The 21118-nt window shown below is 32.0% G+C and overlaps 1 protein-coding gene across 5 annotated transcripts; it reads left to right on the plus strand.

Moving 5' to 3' along the window:
* Positions 1-313: 313 nt before the first annotated feature.
* On the plus strand, positions 314-20609 carry LOC107939039 (non-lysosomal glucosylceramidase). 5 transcript variants are annotated; one of them, XM_041084312.1, is made up of 21 exons: positions 408-587; positions 7367-7434; positions 8036-8455; positions 8553-8657; positions 8808-8864; positions 8990-9060; positions 9793-9892; positions 10202-10272; positions 10377-10477; positions 10659-10762; positions 10871-10924; positions 11019-11074; positions 11212-11250; positions 11555-11699; positions 12069-12244; positions 12333-12400; positions 13037-13109; positions 13196-13257; positions 13325-14252; positions 19528-19818; positions 20142-20609. In XM_041084312.1, exons 3-21 carry the CDS (start codon positions 8447-8449, stop codon positions 20428-20430), a joined length of 2799 nt encoding a protein of 932 aa, XP_040940246.1. In that variant the 5' UTR covers positions 408-587; positions 7367-7434; positions 8036-8446; the 3' UTR covers positions 20431-20609. The 5 variants fall into 5 exon arrangements, with proteins under 5 accessions (XP_016727814.1, XP_040940246.1, XP_016727815.1 ...); XM_016872325.2 differs by lacking the exon at positions 8036-8455 and having other exon boundaries at positions 314-587; XM_016872326.2 differs by lacking the exon at positions 408-587 and having other exon boundaries at positions 7361-7434.
* Positions 20610-21118: the final 509 nt, after the last annotated feature.

The following is a 21118-nucleotide window of genomic DNA, read 5'->3' on the forward strand; positions in this document are numbered from 1 at the left end:
CAACACAAAGCACTTAGGAGAATGCTGGCGCAGAAACTCCAGCAACCTTCTCTTGCTCAATAGTGGAAATTCTGCGAAAACTTGCAGCATACCCGGATTCTGGGATCTCATTTTCGCAACCAAATCAGCAATAGACGTGGTTTGTGTTGATATTCCAGCATCTATTTTGGAGCAGTTTGATCCTCCTTACCAGAGCATCATTTGTTTGTTTGTTTGTTTTTAAATTAATCTTTCCTAAGTGAATAGATTTTCCACTTACTCGTAAACCTAAGTAAATATATATATATAATAAAAGTGGCCAAGGGAAAGGGACAAATCACATCAGAACAAAAAAAAATTGTCAATTATCAACCAACCTTTTCTCTTTTTACTTTTCCTCGCTTATTATTATTTTTTTGCCTTTCTTTCTCATTCCCGTGCTCCACTTGGTTTTGGTAGTTTCTGAAATGTTCAAACAAAAACAAATTCAACCAAAACCAAAATGAATTGAAACGCAGGTCAAGCCAACCCAAATTCCTATAAATCTATCTGATTCCGATTATTCATCATCAACTTCATACAAATACGAAGAAACGCTGTTTTTCCAGGTTAGACATGTATCTTCTCGCCACATCTTCCTTTATTTATTTATTTTGTCTTCCGCACTGTGAGTTCTACTTACTTTCATTCCCAATATTCAAAGTTAAAAGAAAAAAGATGATTCATAAATGGATTCTTTGTTCTACTTTTGAGCTTAATTATATATGTATTATTTAAATATTGAAGAATGGCTCTGTGAGTCTCCAAAAAACCTTGCTCTTAACGATTGCAAATAGGGAAGGTTGGTTTTTATGAACAAACAATCATTTATGAAGCAACTTTTGTTTGTATTTCTTTAACATCTTTTTAATTTTTTCAACTTATATACATTGAAGTTTTAAATTTATAGCTAAATAATTTTTAAATTTTTAAATAATTCAACATCATAGTTTAAATATGAATTAAAGTATAAAAGTTTATTTAAACATGAAAATTTGTTTGAATAAAATGGTAAGATTTAACTACCTTTTAAAATAAGTTAGCCTAATAAATAAACACAATTTTTTTCCTGGTTTCTGGTAACTGCATTTTAATACTTATATTTTCTTGGTTGATTTCACTTTTACAACATCTAAATTCAGATATTAAAATAAATTAAGTAGTAAAATTTAGGAATCAAAAGTGCATAGTAAAAAATATAAAAAAATAATTTAATTATCAAGTTATATAGGTTAAAAATTACATTAACCCATTTTAATTTATATAAAAGACTATACAAGTAATTTAACATATATTTCAATAAATAATTATAATATTTAATATTATAATTCTAAAATAATTATTTTTTATTGAACTATCCTCCACCTATTAGTTGACTTTTAGGGTTTTTTTCTTGGTATAAGATTAGAGACAGTAGACGGCTACCAGTTGAATGTTTGAAAATGTATGGTTATTTTACTAAATTAATCCAAAACAACTAAATATTTGCGAAAATAACTCAAGTTGAAAAACGCTTGAAAGAATAGTGTAGTCTCCAATTCCTAAAAACCCACTTGATGGGTGGAACTGTGATCAGAACAATATTTTTTTGGGTGCCGGCCATTGTATTTCCTACACCCATATATGTATATATTTTCCACTCATATTTTATATAATACGTGTAATACCAGGTTTAAAAATGTTTTTTTAGATGCCGTGTGCTGTATAAAAAAAAAAATTCCCCGTAATTTTTTGTGCCGGTACCCGCACTGTAAAAAAAAATTGCCCTTCCATTAAACCCCACTTGTATAAGCAACAGAAGCTTTTGAAATGCACCGAATTGAAGAGCTTCCATTAAAGCTTTTTCATCACCCTTACTCAGTTTCCAAATGGCTGAAATAGAGTACTCTGTTGCCAGTTCTGGAACTCGTAATATCTTCTTCACTTAAACCGGCATCACAAGCGCATCATTGTAAGCAAATCCCCTTCCCTGTTCTGTCTCACAAAGCTTGTCTATAATGGCTAATGCCTTTTCACATATTGTTTTTTTGGGAATCGATCATGGTTTCTAAAAGTAAAGGGATTAAACCCATGTTGATGAACTCTGTTTGGTGTTTTCATTTGAAAGTGAAACCATGTGGTAAATCAAAGTGAGAGATGGTTTGGTAACGGAAGGGCAAATTGGGTTATTAATGAAATGGAAAAGGGTTTTGTTGATTCCTTCAATGGTTTGTCAATTCTTGGGTGTATTTTTGGTTACAAGACGAAAGCTCTGCGAGGACGATAATGGCGTTCTCTTTCAATGATTTGTCTTTGGATTTTTACTTCGTGGCTGCCGGACCCAAAAAAAAATATTTTTTATAATATGTATCTTTAAAAATACGAATGGAAAAACTACGTATGAGTGCCGAACACTGCAATGCTGGCATCAAAAAGAATATTTTATTAATCACATCAAGTGGTTTTCCGGGGACTGGGGATATGGGTGCGGGTTATGGAGTGGTCATAATCTCTAGGCACTGTTTTTTCAAACAATTTTTGAATCTAAGTAATTTTGTAAATATTTAATTATTCTGGATTAGTTTTGTAAAATATAGCCTTATGAGTGATATGATTGAACCTAGAAGTGGATCCGTTTAGACGAGAATATTAAGTGTAGGCTTTTTTTGTTTTCCTCTTTAAAGAGAAATCTATCAAATTACTCGTACGAAATTGGTAAAACTTGAATACTATTCAATAGATGGAATTGAATTTGTGAAAAACTAATTCACGCATTTTTAATTCAATTTCTAAAACTGACCAGGTCGAGTTCGGATTTAGCTCAACTAAAAATTTAAGCTTGTTTGCTAAACCCGAATCCGACTCAAAAAATGGGCTTAAAATTTTGCTCAAGCCTGACCTGAATAAAATAGTAAAATCTAGACCCGATCAGGCTCAGTCATATTAATTTTTATCTAATTTTTTATATAATTTTAAAATATATATAATATATCAAAAATACTAAAAATATCAAAATAAACATTTTCCAACAAATTAAAAATAAATTTTAAAAAATATGTATACTTAAATAACACTAAGATAGATGCAACTTAACAAACAGATGTCTCTAGAATAATAAAAAAATTAACAAATGTCTTTAAAATAATAACAAAATTAATAATAAAATAAGTTTTATACAATATCCAAACAAGAACAACAAAATAGTAGCAATATAATAGTAAAATGGTAGCAAAATAAGAAAAAAAAACAACAAGAAAATAATATATATAAAAAAATAGATTTTTTTGCCTTTAGTGAATTTGGGCCGGGCCGAGCCTGGGCCAAAAATACCTTACCTGAGGCCCGGCCCGTTTTTTAAATAAGTCTTATTTTTTTGTCCAAACCCATTTTTCAAATCTATATTTTTACTTAAACCCTCCCATATTTCAAGTAGGTCTTCGGGCCAGGCCTGGTGGCCCGACCCCATGAGCAGGTCTATTTCAACTGCAATCATTTATTTTTTTTAGTATATCAATTAGTCATAATTAATTTTTAAATTAAAAAAGAATTTTTTTGTTTTTTGTTTCAAATTCTTTTACTAATTTTAGAACTAAGTTTGTTTTAATTATTCTTTATTTTAAAATAAAAAATATATGTATTAAATAAAAAATTTCCTCATAATATTACACTAATAACCAAACATAGTATCATTATTTTGATATATGAAACTTTATTTGAACACAATACTAATATAATCAATGAAGCTTTGAAATTTTATAAATTATTATAAAAAATATAAAAAATGAAATTTCTATTAAAATGAAATAGTATTTAAATTAAGATTTAAATGATAAACTAATATCTAAACTATATATACTCTATCATTTTGGTACTTAAATTTTTTAATTAAAAATAATACCTAAACGAACTTTTTTTTTCACGTTGATACTCTAAAATTAGTTGTGACCAGTGATAATGTGGTTCAATCAAATAATGACATATGCATAAAAAATCACATAAATATTGGTCGTTGACTTGGTGTTGATCATCATTGATCGGTCAACCCCGAACAACGTGTAATTTATTTTTTTATTTTTAAAAAAATATATATTAAATTTTAATTATTTATATTTTATATGATCTTATATAAATTTATTCATATATAATTTATATATTATAGAAATATATAATTTTAAAATTTTATTTTAAATATTTGAATAATTTTAAATTCATATATATCTTTTAAATTTATATAATATATTATAAAAAAAACTTGGTAAATATATTTTTTAAAAATATTTTTTTATTTTTGAAATTTTTTGATACAACTAAATGCATGGTAATGATTATTATTTTTTGTGTGACGTGAGAACTTTTAATTGGATGATTTTTTTTAACGATATAAGGTTTGGAGTAATTGAGGTAATAAAAGTATAGTTTAGAAATTGCTTTTGACAAAAAAAAAAGTACCAATATAAAAAAGTTGGTATAATTTAAATTCTAAATTATCATTTTATAAAATATAAATTTTATATAGAATTGTATGTCTTATTTTATATACACATATAAATATAGCTCAATTGTAAACAGAAAAATATTTATATGTAAATATAAGTTTTAAAATTATAAATATTTAATATTCAAACATTTTTTGGGACATAATTATGAGTTAAATTAAGATTAGTTTAAAAAATAATTAGTAATTAGATTTTAGTGTAACTACTTGTAATTATACATTTGGGACACGTTTAGATAATTACTGTAATTAGTAGGTCTAATTAAATTGAATGTAATTGAAACATTAAAATTACACCCTTTAATTTTTAGGGAAGAGTAAGAATTTGAGTAATTCCGTGAATATTACACTCAAATCCAATTATCTTAATGCATTCTAAATATGTTCATATATAATTTAAGTTTAAAATGTTGTTTTTAAAAAATGATATTAATATTTTAATTTTAAGACATTTTATTTTTGAAATATAATTACATTTTTTTAATAATATCCTTTGCATAATCTGAATTTTTTTATTAAGAAAATATAATTTCCTAACTTTTTTTTTGTAACATTCTAACTCTTTAACGTAATAAATAATTCATTAAATTATAAGTTAATTTGGATATTTTTTATTTTTAAGTGTAATTATTAAAATATAAAAATATAAAAAATTATCTCTCCATTTAATTTTTTTTTACCTATTTTAACATTTAAACTTGTGTTGTTTGTCAAATCATCTCAAGATGAATAGAAAATTTTATTGATGTGGCAATCCAAAAGATGTCATATCAACAATTAATTAATTTTTTAATTTAAAAATTCAAAAATTATTAAAAATTAAAATTTATAGAAATATATTTTTAGTTTTAAAAAATTAATTAATTATTGATATGATATACACATAGATAAAATTAATATATTAATTTTTACATCTATTTTTTAGTGATTTGATAAAAAATATAAGTTAAAAGATTAAAAATTTAAAATTAATTTTTTTCTAAAATTTAATGACGAAATAAATCATTATGCTAAAAGTTAAATGGTAGGCGTTGGCATGTGGGTGGCTCTGGCAGTCGGCCGCTAAAATAAAAAGAATTCATGTCTGACTGTAAGTTATAAAATTGCGTTTTGATGTTCAAAAATAAAAAATTATAAATTAATAAAATGATAAAATTTTATTTTAATTTTTATAAAAATATAATTTAATTTCTATTTAAAAAACAATTTCACCCTAGAATGAATAGTATCGTTATAGGCTAAATATTGATAGTTATACTGATTGATGACTTCAAATCCGATTGATATAGTTATGACAACTATTATAATTGGAATTCCGATTGCAATGACTTGACAATTTAAAAATATTGTTTATTTAATCATAAATTTGTTGAGAAGAGACGGAGATTATTTCCTCTTAATTATGATTTATTTATTGTAATCATTTAATACTATCTTTTTCTACCAAAAAAAATGTTTATTCATATTATTATTATTTTTTAAAAGTATTCATAGATATTCTATATTTTATATAAAAATTTACATGTTATATTTTTTATTGAAATATAAGTCTCTATTACGATTTAGTAACGGCCAAATTTGATGAAAAAGCTAATTAAAAAAAAAGGAAATGGGTCAAATTTGATATTTAAGAAAATAGATTGATTTTAGAGAGAAAGAGCGAAAACACGTCTGCATTCTTTTTGACTCTTTTGATATATTAGCTCTTTTGGTTAGATAATTAAATATTATTAGTTTTGTCAAGCCTTAAGTTTAATTCTTCTCTTATTCACATTTATATTTTTATTTCATGTTGTTTAAAGCTTTGCTTTTATTTTTAATTATTATTTTTAATACATTAATTTCTCTAGTTAGATAATTAAATAATAGTGATTTTATCTTTAAGCCTCATGTTTAATTCTTCTTCTAATTATGTTTGTATTTTTATTTTATTTTGTTTCAATTTTTTTAATTTATATTTTTAATTATTAAATATATTTTTTCAAGTATCACGAGAAAATAAATAAAACAATGCACAAAGTATGATATGACAGAAGTATGACATGAGAAAATAACAAGAACGCTGAAGTGTGAACACATGTGCTTCCCCTAGAATTTTTACAATTTATTTTCCATTGGCCAGAAACTAAACTCAGTATTTGCTTTTTTTTTTGTTAATGTTTCAAAACGTGAATGTGACAGTGTATTGAATTTTATTTGCTATGCATACATTATGTATAAATAATTTACAATTTAATATGATTATATATTTTCTTAAAAAAAAGTATGATTATATTATTTAAAAATAAAAAAATTAATTTTAAAATCACATATATTCATAAGAATTTCATTTTCATCATTAAATATCCTTCACAAATCTATGAATTTGTTGACGAAGGAAAAACGATAATACAATTTTGAAATCTCATTTTCACGGTTTAGTGTATTTATTGAAATTATCTAAATATATTCTAATTTGTTAGTTTTGATAGTTGAGTTATTTATTTATATATGAATGTAATGATAGATTCGTGACTATATGATTATAATTTCTCTCCTACTTGTAATATAAAAATGAGAAAGATAATTATATATTTTTACATATATATTTTATTAACAATTTATACTAAATTATTTAGAAAAAATAAAATTTAAGTGATATATTACATTTTTAAAAGAAAACATAAATTCGAATTCAACTTTTGTAGATAATATTATAGAAAAGAACAGCCACATGAAATATAATAAAAACCAAACATCACTTTTTTCCTCTCTACAACACTCCAATCCCACATAAGGAACTTTGAGAATCTGTTATAATATGTATAGAGAGATTTAAGCGTACTCTAATGAGCCAAAGCTCATTATATCTTGTATATCTTTAAAACTTTGCAGGTAATATGGAGAATGGAGTCAAAGATACACTTGAAAACGATTTCACTAGCTGTTCTGCTTCCCTAGAGGTCAGTTAGACAAATCATTTATTCCAACATAGATTCCCGTTTATAATGTCTTCCCTTTTTTCCTTGTGATGTAAGGTATGTATCGGATACTCTTATGTCTGAATACATGTATCAAACACAAGTATTTAAGGAAGAAGAAAAGAAGCCCTTTTTTCTATATATCCTTATTGATAAATAGAAATACAATTTTTTTTTCTCCAAAATCCCATAATTCCATTGCAAAAGAAGCCTTACATGTTCTTTTCTGTTGCTTCATGAAGGAAGAATCTCAAAGATGTTAGATTCTAGCAATGTAAAAAGAATTCATGTTTTGGATACCTTCAATTTGACCTAATGTTGTTTTGTGAGTAAAGCTACGAACAATGATTGTTCTTTCAAGTATCAAGCTCAACCTTGAAGTAATCATAAACATAGATTGCTTAGCAAATGACATTTTTGTGGATATATTGATGAGACCTTACATTTCTAGCCTGGTTTCCACATTGTATTGGTAAATGATAACTGCATTTTGTTTTGAGATTGCTCGGATAAAGTTCCTGGAATCTCAGTAGTTTTCATCGTCTATCGTTTCTGACGTAAACTATGAATTATGGTTCCATAGAGAAGCTGCTGCTTAAGCCAGAAAAAGCTTAGTCCCACTGCCTGCAAAATGTTGGATACAAGTTCTTGCCTGATCTCCTACTTCTAAAGCTAAATCTTCTTAATCACTTTATATTTCTTCAAGATGCTGTAGCTGACTCAAATCTCTTCATGGAGCGTTTCTGTTATTATATCCTTTCTAAACAGATTATTTGCAGTTGCTTTGATGAATAATGCAACGTTGGGTCTTAGCACTGGCATGTTTCTTGGTTTTAAGTTGATGAAATCAACTTAGATGCTTACTTACTGACTAATAAACTGCCAATGTCAAAATTCATTTTTAAATGTAGTTGTCTCAACGTGGTCAACATAAACAGATATGATTACACAATTAGGTTGAAGGCACTGAATAAGAACAAAGCATGAAAGAGCAATGAATGATGTATATTGAGCAATTCACTCACTTTCATCCATAAAGTCGCATATTCATGTTTCGTGCTTCCTTTTGAACTGGCCGTATTTGCTTTGCAAATTTCTAGGTTGATCCGGCGAAACCTGCTTCACTCACATGGCTACGGCAATTGAACAGCATTGGAAAACCCCCTGCTGGTTTTGGCCTAAGTTTTAAAGAGATAATGTATTTGGTATGTCTGTAGCTTCCTAAAATTTACATAGCTAATGTTGTAATCTGATAAGTAGTCTTCCAGCAGAAGATTAGATTGTTGAGACAAAACCTACTTGATGTTATAGATGCTAATAAGAAAACCTCACTTGGCTGCTTTATTTTCTGAAAGGCACCTATTGGTTTCCGGCTGTGGCGTTACACGAGAGAAGAAGAAGCAACAGGGAGAGTAATACATCTTATCTTTTAATGTCTAAACCTGTCTTCACTCTTCCGTATATCCTGCTCTTTCAAATGCCTTTCATTTCATGATTTTTTTAAGGCAATCACCGCAACATCTTCCTTTCATTTCAGATACCAATATTTGATTTTTTCAGAAAGCACCTTGTTACATGTGATCATGGCGTTCCTTTGGGTGGTATAGGGTATGTTTTCTCTTCTACTATTATTGATGAAGTAAGCCTATGAATTTATGTTGTTTGTTAACCCTGTTATAGAGAAGTTCCTCCAATTTTTGCTCGACAAAAACCAGATTGAACACCTTAGCACTATGTTATGAATCTAACAAATTAAGTTAGTATTACCCAGGTTATGGCAATTGTAATATGTTTTTACTCCCTGGAATGAGTATCATACCAAATATTTTCAGATAAATTGGTCCATCTCATGGATAACGAAAATTTCTCGTTATTTTCGGTTTAAGAGAAAAACATAAAGGTAACCAAATAGCAAATGTATTTCTTTTGAATTCGAATTCTAGGATTTTGGTGAACAAGTTTACTGTTGGTACTGAAACCTTGAACCCCAGACTAGAGAGTTCAGTGTTTTTGCTTGGCATGTAAAGGACCAGGACTCAATTTAGGGTTTAGAGCTTAATTCTAGCCTAATTATTCCATTTTCTTGACAAGCAGCTGGTTTTGTAACATATTTGTTCCGTTTGACAAAGATCATACTATGAAGAATGATAAGCAACTATTGGTTAAATAAAGACTACACTGGAAGTATAATTCGATTATGAGTCCTGACAATTTCAATGAAGCCTCGTTTAATCCATAATTCTGCTTATTTAACCTTTCTAGTTCATACAATAAAAATCTTGAGAATGTTCGTACTGTTGCTTTACAAATATCGCTTACATTTTAATGCATCAATTTTAGGGCAGGAAGCATTGGAAGAGGTTACAGAGGGGAGTTTCAACGCTTCAAACTATTTGGTACAGTATGTGAAGAGGGTCCGATCCTGGCAAATCAGTTCTCTGTAAGTTTTCTTCTCATAGTTTAAAGCCATAGCTGGCTTAATACTTGATCTGATATGGCTACTGTACCCACTAAGAAAAACATAAGATCAAAAGTCAAACCCAAGAACATGAAATGGTCCAAGATCAATTTTCACAAAAAAAAAAAAAGAAAAAGAAAAAAAGAAATGGTCAAGATAAAAATTATTTTAATCCAAAATTATTGTACCTAAAATGCTCTGACAGTATACCAAATAATTTTCATATATATATATACACCTTTGATATCTCCCTCGATTTAACTGAAAACTTCTGCACTACTTTCTCATCAGGCATTTGTATCGCGTCCGAATGGACAAAAGTATTCAACCGTATTATGTGCAAGAAGTCCCGAAGTTACCAAGTAAGCCAGCAATAGTTGATAACCTTGATTCTTTTAATATTTTGAAACTTATTTGAGTTAATAGATGCACTATTGATGAATATAACAAACCGCACTATCTGCAGAGGAAGTACAGGTTCGGGCATTGAATCTTGGGACTGGAATTTGAAAGGGGAGAAATGTACATACCATGGTTTGTTTCCAAGGTCATGGACTATTTATGAAGGTATAACAACATCAAACACTGTGGATCAGGGTTTTGAATTGTCATTGCGGACTTGTTATTCCCCTTTTTCGTTGTTCTGATCATAACATCACCTTGCAACCGCTATTTAAATCTCTGCTATAGATAGTTCTGTTTTGTTATACCAGTATAGTGGAATCTTATATGGTTTCTTGGAACGCAGGTGAACCTGACCCGGAACTTAGAATCAGTTGTCGTCAAATTTCACCATTTATTCCCCACAACTACAAAGAGAGCAGTTTGCCTGTATCCGTGTTTACATTCACGGTAGGACATAGAAAATGCTGGCTTAGGGCCTTCAAGTATAATCACTACCTTTTCATATACAGAATAGATTGTTATAGTTCTTATTGAATTGTTTTGTACCTACTTCAGCTCTCTAATACTGGAAGAACCTCGGCTGATGTCACCTTGCTTTTCACGTGGGCTGTAAGTTAAATCTTATCCTTCGTTGCTCATTGCTTTGTTCATCATTTTCTGTTGTAATCAACAATTTTGAAGCATATTTCTACGACTTTTTCAGAACTCAGTAGGTGGAATCTCTGGATTTTCTGGTGATCACTTGAACTCAAAGATGAAGTAAGATAGTAACCAGTGGTCTTTAATCAAATTATATTCAGATTAGTTTATTGTATGCTATTCTTCTACTTATATTAATTCATCCCTTCATCGTACCAAATAATCCTATTCCATTAACAATGTTCTCTTGCTACCAGAATGGAAAATGGGGTTCGTGGAGTACTTTTACACCACAAGTAAGTTTTTTCCTTGCTTTCAGTAATGATCTTCCAAGAGTAAAAGAAAGGTGCAAGCTGAGGAAAAGATTAGAGCAATAATTAATAAAGCAAAAATCTATGGATGTTAAGATACTGGGTGGTGATGAATTAAAAGGAAAATAATGGTTAAGATTTTATGCAAGTGCTTTGATACCATCATGTTAAATTGGGTGACGAATTATCTTCAAAACTTAACAGGAAACAAAAAGAAAAAAAAAACATTATTATTTTTAAGTTTGAAGAAAACGTCATACATCACTAATAGGAGGTACATCTTTTACAGAACAGCTAAAGGACAACCTCCACTTACTTTTGCCATTTCTGCAAAAGAAACTAATGAAGTCCATGTCTCAGAGTGCCCTTGCTTTCTCATATCTGGAAAGTCTAGAGGAATTAGTGCCAAAGATATGTGGCATGAAATTAAAAAGGTTGGTGATATTCTTCATCTTTATCTCCTCTTTTTTTTTTTTTAGGTAAATTAATTCATTGCATTTTCCCATCATTTGTAAGTTGTGTTAGATTGTGACTGTAGCACTCATGCATGAACACCTATGGCACTTTTTTTTCTTAATCACAGTATTTCTTCATTTCACTTTATTGAATTTGTAGAAATAAAATTGTGCTTGATCAGTTGAGTGAAGTTATAACTAAGGCTTTTAGTAATGGTCGCAACGTGAATTGTAGTTGTTATTTTATGATTTTAGTTTTCTCCACACCTAGTAAACCAGAGAAAAAAAGAAGAAGCTGATCTCTATCATATCTAATGATTCCTTGATTCCTTTAATTCATTGTTACAGAATGGATCATTTGAAAACCTTAGTTATGAAGAATGTTCACCTTCAGAGCAAGGATCATCCATTGGAGCAGCTGTAGCAGCCTCTGTGACTGTTCCTCCCGGTTCTGATCGTAGAGCCACTTTCTCGCTTGCATGGGACTGTCCAGAAGTCCGATTTGGTGACAAGACATACTACAAGTTAGTTTCATTCTTTTGGGAACTTATTACATCTAATTTGTGACTGTTATACTACTAAGAGCTAATCAAAATATCTCTCTAATAACAGGCGCTATTCAAAATATTATGGCACTTTAGGCGATGCAGCTGGAAATATTGCAAGTGATGCTATTTTTGGTATGTTTACATGATCTAGCTTGACTAAATGTTTCTTAGGGATAAGGTTCAGTTTACGACACTACTTAACCCTGATGGATCATATTTACTTGCCATCTTTGAACGGCTGCAATTTTACTACTATTAATTTTAATTAAGCTCAAAGATGGTCAAAATATGATGGCAAAAGAACATTCATGTTCGTAAATAAAGAAATGTTTTACAAAATATTCTAACTTTTACCTTTTTTTTAATCAAATTAGAAACTATAGCGGTAAAATAGCTCCCATTCGATGTAACTTAGGCAACTTAAAAGATATCTACAAAGAACTTGTTTTGATCTTTTACTCACGTACAAACTAGCCTGGAAAATTTCTGAAACACAATATTTATATGTGGTAGCTAAAAGTCTCTGAATCTTTTCCCGGAAAGTTATAAGTATTCTATAAAGCTAAGATGTTGACTTATCTTCATCTTTGTGATAGTAAATTTGTTTAATTTGGTACCAGACAGTGTCTGCGGTCTGAATGGCAGACATATACACTAGTACAAAAATAAAACAACCATGGAAATAGTTTTATTTGAAATATGTCATTGGGTGAAATAGAAAAATTGCTAACTAGGTGAATATTTGTGTTTTGATAATTTTCAACCTAGATCATTCCACCTGGGAATCGCAGATAGAATCATGGCAAAGACCAATTCTTGAAGACAAAAGGCTTCCTGAGTGGTAAGATTAAATGAATTTTGTGCTCCGGAAATATGTGATCATCCAACTTGTTGAACAAGTTCTAAAAGCAAGAAAAAAATTCCCAGGTACCCTGTCACTCTTTTCAATGAGCTCTACTACCTTAATGCAGGGGGGACGATATGGACAGGTATTTATATGGAGCTTAATAGATATATTTAACCTGAGTATTGAAGGCTAATTTTTACTTTCTACAGATGGATCAGCTCCAATGCAAAGTTTAGCATCCTTGGGAGACAGAAAGTTTTCTCTTGACAAGTCCAGATCACATCTGGATAATGCAATTAACACTGCAAATCATAAAAATATAGCTATTGAAATCCTAGAAAGGATGACATCTACACTTGAGAAGGCACATATTCCTCTGACATCAAATTCTGCTTTAGGATCCCAGTTGCTTCAGGATGGAGAAGAAAACATTGGTCAGTTCCTCTATCTTGAAGGGAGCGAGTACCTCATGTTTAACACTTATGATGTTCATTTCTACTCATCTTTTGCACTACTCATGCTATTTCCAAAGCTTGAACTGAGCTTCCAGAGAGACTTTGCAGCAGCAGTTATGATGCATGATCCAAGCAAGATGGAAATTATGTATGATGGAAAGTGGGTTCCAAGAAAGATTCTTGGTGCCGTTCCACACGATATTGGGCTTAATGACCCTTGGTTTGAAGTAAATGCTTATAATCTATTTAATACAGATAATTGGAAAGATTTGAATCCCAAGTTTGTTCTCCAAATACATAGGGATATTGTTGCTACAGGAGACAAAAGTTTTGCACTAGCTGTTTGGCCTTCAGTGTATACTGCAATGGCTTTTATGGATCAATTTGATAAAGACAGTGATGGGATGATTGAGAACGAAGGGTTCCCTGACCAAACCTACGATGCATGGCCTGTTGATGGTGTGAGTGCATACAGTGGTGGGCTATGGGTGGCAGCCCTCCAAGCTACTGCATCTATTGCTCATCAAGTAGGTGATGATGAAGCTGCTGCCTATTTTCATACCAAGTATCAAAAGGCAAAATCTGTATATGCAACATTGTGGAATGGGTCCTACTTCAACTACGACAACACGGCAAATAGTTCCAGCAGGTGTATTCTAGCTGATCAATTGGCTGGACAATGGTGAGCACATAGTTACTCTCCCCCACTCCACCCCTCAACTTGCATTAAAATACTGCATATACGGAAAAGAATTTGACATATTAGTACTAACATTTGATAATTATGTTCATGCTTTCAATCATTCCCCTTGCGCTAGTTCAAGTTTCATTAGACAACATATCAGTAATTAGTATAATACCATTATGTTTACCTCTGAAAAAACAAATTGCAGTTTCTACGATCTGAATATGTTAGAAGAGCCTTTATAACAACTGTTTCTTTTCTTTCCCAGGCCCTGTCCATACCCTACTTACTGGTCTATATATGTTTGACATTAATTATTTGTGGAAGTAAAGTAGTTATTAATAGCTCATTCATATCTTTATCTTGCATTTCCAGAACTTTCTACTTCTTTAGCTGATCAAGTGAACCTTTATGCACTCCTAGGATTACTTTCATAACTTATAAATCACATATGAGAAGTATTTTAGTTAGTGTTGGAATTCCTTAAATTAAGCAGATTTTCTACCTTAGTTCTAGGAATTTCCTTGTACTATTAGCCATAATCAAATTACTAATTTTTAGGGATAGGCTAATTTCTAGAGATTATTTCCTTTTTATTTTTCCTGCTATTTTTTAAAAGGCTATAGTCAGATTAGAAAAAATAAGAATAATTCTTCTTCCTAAACTTGTCCATGGTATCTAGAGCATCAGGAATTCAGTTGATCCTACTCTTTCTTCTCTTTTCTTGTTCTGTTTTCTCTGTTAGAAACCCTACTCCCATGGGTGACACCGAAAATTCCTCTGAGACTCTTCATAAACTTCGGCTAACCAAAACTCAACTTGAGGCTCTTCATAAACTACTTAGGACTCCTACAGCCAGTGGGTCACTAGCTATTCAAGGTACTGCTTTAAATACTACACACGAACCTATCACAACTTCCTGGATACTAGACTCGGGTGCATCCGACCACATGACAGGTAATCTAAGTTTGTTTCACACCTATTTACCTTGTCATGATCACTCTCGGATTCGCATAGCTGATGGATCTTACTCACTGGTGGCTAGAATTGGGACAGTTAGACTTACTGAAAATTTTTCCCTTGATAAAGTTTTACATGTTCCAAATCTTTCCTATAATTTACTCTCAATTAGCAAGTTTACCAAGGATCAAAAAGTACTTGTTGAATTTTCTGCTTTAGGTTGTGTGGTTCAAGAACAGGAATCGGGGAAGATGATTGGCACTGCTAAAGTTGATGATGGCTTATATGTTTGGAACAAAAACAGTTCACAAGAAGGGATGGCCTTATCTACATCAAAATAAGATTCTATCATGCTATGGCACCGTAGACTAGGACACCCAAATTTCATGTACTTGAAGAAATTGTTTCCTCTACTATTTCTAAATAAGAAAATAAGTTCATTGAACTGTGAAGTTTGCCAACTGTCTAAACACACTCGTGTCCCTTATCCTTTGAAACCTTATGTTCAATCTCAACCTTTCTCTTTAATCCACAGTGATCTATGGGGAGCCAGTCGAGTAAAAAACATCACAGGGGCTAGGTGGTTTATAACTTTCATTGATGACCACACTAGAGTTTGTTGGATCTATCTCCTTAAAGAAAAATCCGAAGTCTCTAGAGTCTTCAAAAATTTTCATTCAATGATTCGAACCCAGTTCAATTCAAATATTCACACCCTTAAAACTGATAATGGGAGAGAGTACTTTAATTCTATCCTAAGTCCTTATCTTTCTGAGCAAGGAATCATACATCAAAGTTCTTGTCCTGACACCCCTCAACAAAACGGGGTTTCCGAGAGGAAAAATAGACACTTTGTAGCCGTGGCTCGTGCTCTTATGTTTACTATGGGTGTACCAAAGTATTTATGGGGAGAAGCTGTCCTCACTGCTTGTTATCTTATAAACCGACTCCCATCTAAGGTATTAAACTTTCAAACACCTTTACATACTCTTCAAAAAAATTTTCCCTTGTTTTGTGTTCCTAATCTCCCAACCAAAACATTTGGTTGCAAAGCAGTTGTCCACAACCATCAACGTAACCGATCTAAACTTGATCCTAGAGCCCACACTTGTGTCTTTATTGGTTACTCACCTACACAAAAAGGGTACAAGTGCTACTCTCCAACCTTACACCGGATGTTTGTGTCCCTTGATGTTACTTTCTTCGAAAACGAGCCATATTTTTCAGCCTCTCATCTTCAGGGGGAGATACTTAGTGAAGATGAGACCTTGAGCAATCTTCTCATTATACCTCAAGACTCTATCAGCCCTACCACCACTACAAAACCTGCTGAAAATCCTACAGCCACTGTTTTTCCTGTTTTGGAACCTGTTTTTCCTATCTCCACTGTTCAGCCTATTTTTCCTATCTCCACTGTTCAGCAACAAGAAACAAGGGTGATTAACCATACTAATGAAGAAAAACAGCCCACTCATTCTGAAAAACAACAAGAAAAAACTCAGGGGCTTGTGTATACTCTCGGAGACATCAGCTGCCTGAAACAGAAACAGCAGTGCCAATGCCATCTTTACTCAAGGACTGTCTTGAGGAAGAAGTTTCACCTCCTTCATCTTCCATCTATCTTCCAATTGCAGTAAGAAAGGGCACTAGGAGCTGCACTCAACATCCCATTTCTCGGTTTGTATCCTATGGAAACTTGTCTAAATCCTACAATGCCTTTGTTTCTAATGTTGATTCTATAGAAACTCCAAAAAACATAGAAGAGGCTCTTAATTCAACCAAATGGAGGCAAGCTGTGTTGGAAGAAATAAAGGCTCTTGAAGACAATGGAACTTGAGAAATATCTAAACTACCTACTGGGAAGAAGACCGTGGGTTGGAAGTGGATTTTCACCACAAAATTTAAACCAGATGGGAGCATTGATCGATATAAAGCTAGACTTGTGGCCAGGGGTTTCACTCAAACATATGGGTTGGACTATGAGGAAACATTTGCACCAGTGGCCAAATTGAATACTATTCGAGTGCTTCTCTCAATTGCTGTCAACTTAGAATGGCATTTGATCCAATTGGATGTAAAGAACGCTTTTCTCAATGGAGAATTAAACGAAGAAGTCTACATGAATTTTTCGCCTGGATTCGAAGGAAGCAAGGGCCAAGTATGCAAGTTGAAGAAGTCCTTGTATGGACTAAAGCAATCCCCTAGGGCTTGGTTTAATCGTTTTGCCAAAGCCATGACTAGTAGACATTATACTCAAGGTCAAGCTGATCACACCTTATTCTACAAACACTCGGATAATGGGAAGTGTTGTATTCTCATTGTCTATGTAGATGACATAATATTGACAGGGGATGATTCTATTGAAATTGAAAGACTAAAAGAGTTCTTAAGTCTTGAGTTTCAACTTAAAGATTTGGGGAATCTTCGATATTTTCTAGGAATGGAGATAGCAAGGTCAAAGGCAGGTATTTTAATCTCTCAAAGAAAGTATGTTCTTGATCTACTTTCTGAAGTCGGACTGTTGGGTTGCAAACCAGCCGAGACTCCTAAGGAACCCAACCTTAAATTAGGAACTGATAAGGATGGAGAAGAGGTAGACAGGGGGAGATATCAACGGTTAGTGGGAAAACTTATCTATCTTTCTCACACTCGTCCGGACATAGCTTTTGGAGTAAGTGTTATAAGTCAATTTATGCATGCTCCTAGGGAGAAACATTTGGAAGCTGCCTACAGGATATTGAGATACTTAAAAGGGACTCCTGCTAAGGGGTTGCATTTCAAGAAAGATGTAAATCGAAGCATAGAAGTCTACACTGATACAGACTGGGCAGGGGCAGTTAATGACAGGCGCTCCACAAGCGGTTACTGCAGCTATGTTTGGGGTAATCTCATGACATGGAGGAGTAAAAAGCAATCTGTTGTGGCACGCAGCAGTGCTGAATCTAAATATCGAGCTTTGTCCCACGGTATATGTGAAGGAATGTGGTTACAACGGCTAATGGGAGAACTAAAATTATCCTATACGAAACCTATAACATTATACTGTGACAACCAGGCAACAGTTAGCATAGCTCATAACCCTGTACACCATGACCGTACCAAGCATGTGGAAATTGATCGCCACTTTATTGCGGAGAAAATTAACAAAGGGGAAGTTTGTGTTTCATATCTACCTACAAGACAACAAGTAGCAGACGTGTTAACCAAAAGCTTGAGCAGAAAAATGTTTGAAGAAATTATGGGCAAGCTGGGTTTGATTAACATCTACACTCCAGCTTGAGGGGGAGTGTTGGAATTCCTTAAATTAAGCAGATTTTCTACCTTAGTTCTAGGAATTTCCTTGTACTATTAGCCATAATCAAATTACTAATTTTTAGGGATAGGCTAATTTCTAGAGATTATTTCCTTTTTATTTTTCCTGCTATTCTTTAAAAGGCTATAGTCAGATTAGAAAAAATAAGAATAATTCTTCTTCCTAAACTTGTTCAGTTAGGACTACTTTGTGTAGATGATTTTGGAGTTGAGCCTGGATTATATCCTTGAAAGCCTGCTATGCATCTCTGGTTCCCATGCTTCCTTCTAATGGAAACTGTTAACAGAATAGATCTTTAAGTAGCACGACTTTACTATAATAGATTATCCTTTCCGTATCCAATTTACCACAGTTGAACTGGAACCTTCCTTTTATGTTCAGAAAAATCATAAAAGTCGTATACTCATATTACTCTAACTACTTCTAGTAAAGAAATGCAATAGGATTCGTGGATCTTATCCCATTTTTTGGTTGAAGGTTGAGCTAGTTTAAGTGCAGTTATATCAGTCTTTGAGTTACTACCTGGTTATGTAGTCCATTGGGAGCAATTTATTGTTGAAATGCTAGTCAGACATGTCTCTTCTTTAACCTTGGAATGTCTGTTGAACGACATCATGCATTATGTGAAATGTAATAAATCTGTCTTCTGCGGAAGCATCTATGCAATTCCTTTTTGAACTTGTACACCAAAACTTTCGAAGATGCAAATTGCAATCCCTGAAAACTTTGTCTGGTTTCGAGTTGCGTTAGTTGCGTTTTTTGTTCGAGTTTTGTCCTGTTATTGTAATTCACAAAAAAAAAAAAAAGAAGAAGCTTTGCATGATTCGTGAAGTTGGACTCCCTTTCAAGTTTGATGCAAATTCGGATTCTAATGTCCTTATGAATACAATAATCACATTACTTTTTGAACTATGAGTACCACCATGCTACCTATTCTACGTAAGGACTCTTTATCTGTTTAAGCCATGCAAATGTGGACTAAATTGAGTGATGATATAGGTATACTGGAGCAAGTGGTCTCATGCCAATTGCTGATGATGACAAAGTGAGAACTGCACTTCAAAAGATATATGATTTCAATGTCTTAAAGGTGAAAGGAGGTATGCGTGGTGCGGTAAATGGGATGCTTCCAGATGGACGAGTTGATATGACTGGTATGCAATCAAGGGAAATTTGGGCTGGAGTTACATATGCTCTTGCAGCGACGATGATTCAGGAGGGGATGGTGGAAACGGCATTTAAAACAGCAGCTGGTGCCCATGAAGCTGCTTGGTCACAGCAGGGTCTCGGGTAAGTTTCTATTCTTTCAAGTTTCGAATATCAATCTTGTGAGGTGAAGGCACTTGGATTCGCTTCTGAAAAACAGGAAGTTCCTTTTTTCCAATAATCCGAAGGAGCACCATGGTATTGTGAAAACATAACAGATGAGATGACATAATAGAACAGCCTTATTTTGGCTGTACTTATGTGTGCAAGTGTCAGATATGTTCATGTGTCCAACATGATAAAAGAAAACATAGGTTCCAATACTAGGAAAATCCAGCCAAGTGTCTCTCCCATTTGGAAGTTTGATTAAATTAAATTAATGACTAGTGCCGTGTTTTGTTTTACAGATACTCTTTCCAGACTCCAGAAGCGTGGAATACAGATGAAGAATATAGATCCCTGTGTTACATGCGACCATTAGCTATATGGGCAATGCAATGGGCACTGACAAACCCAAAACTCTCCACAGAGGAGACAAAACATCCATATGGAGAGATTGATGAGTGTTTATACCAAAAACAACATCTAGCATTTTCAAAAGTGGCTCACCTCTTAAAGCTGCCTAACAAGGAGGAAACTTCTAAAACCTTCCTACGATCTCTTGTTCAGTTCATTTGCAGAAGACTTCCGATTTGATTTCTTTTACACACTATTTAACAATATAGATTGCTGAAAGTAAATACGCTTAAAAGAATAGAGTGTAAGATAGTTGGATTGATTCGTTGAATATTGCTCGATTTACCATAGATTAAATATTAAACAACTAAAGAATAATCCTTTATTGAGAGAACTGAATAAGAACACTTTTGTTGTTAGTGTTGCTGGATTTTTCTATTTATCCCATTACTGGTTTTCTGTTTATCTTGTATGCCCATTGAGGTTTAAACCCACATGCAACTGCCTTTTGGAAGTTTGGAACACTCCACATTCTGATTGTGAGAGTTCTCTTTTTTCTTTTTTATTTATTAAAAAAAAGTAGTTAATCAAATCTTGGCTAAATAATAAGGTTAAAATTCTAAAAACTTTTAGAGATATAATATTTGAATAAATTGCACCCGTAAATATTTAACACTTGACTTAATTAAGTAAAAATAAAAAGTTGCTGTTTCTTTTTTCTTTCAAATCTTTATTATGAAAGTTATAATTAGGTTTTATTTATTAAATATTTACCTTACAAAATCCTTTCTCAAAATTCCACCGAGTCCAACTCTTACTTCATATACTTGAATCATAAATTACAAACATCGTTATTCTCATGATGCGGCTTTCAGAAAATGGATATAAATACGGATAGAAAAATGAAAAATAAATTTAAAAAAACAAA

Source organism: Gossypium hirsutum, chromosome A13, assembly GCF_007990345.1.
Source record: "Gossypium hirsutum isolate 1008001.06 chromosome A13, Gossypium_hirsutum_v2.1, whole genome shotgun sequence".
NCBI classification, from domain to species: domain Eukaryota; kingdom Viridiplantae; phylum Streptophyta; class Magnoliopsida; order Malvales; family Malvaceae; genus Gossypium; species Gossypium hirsutum.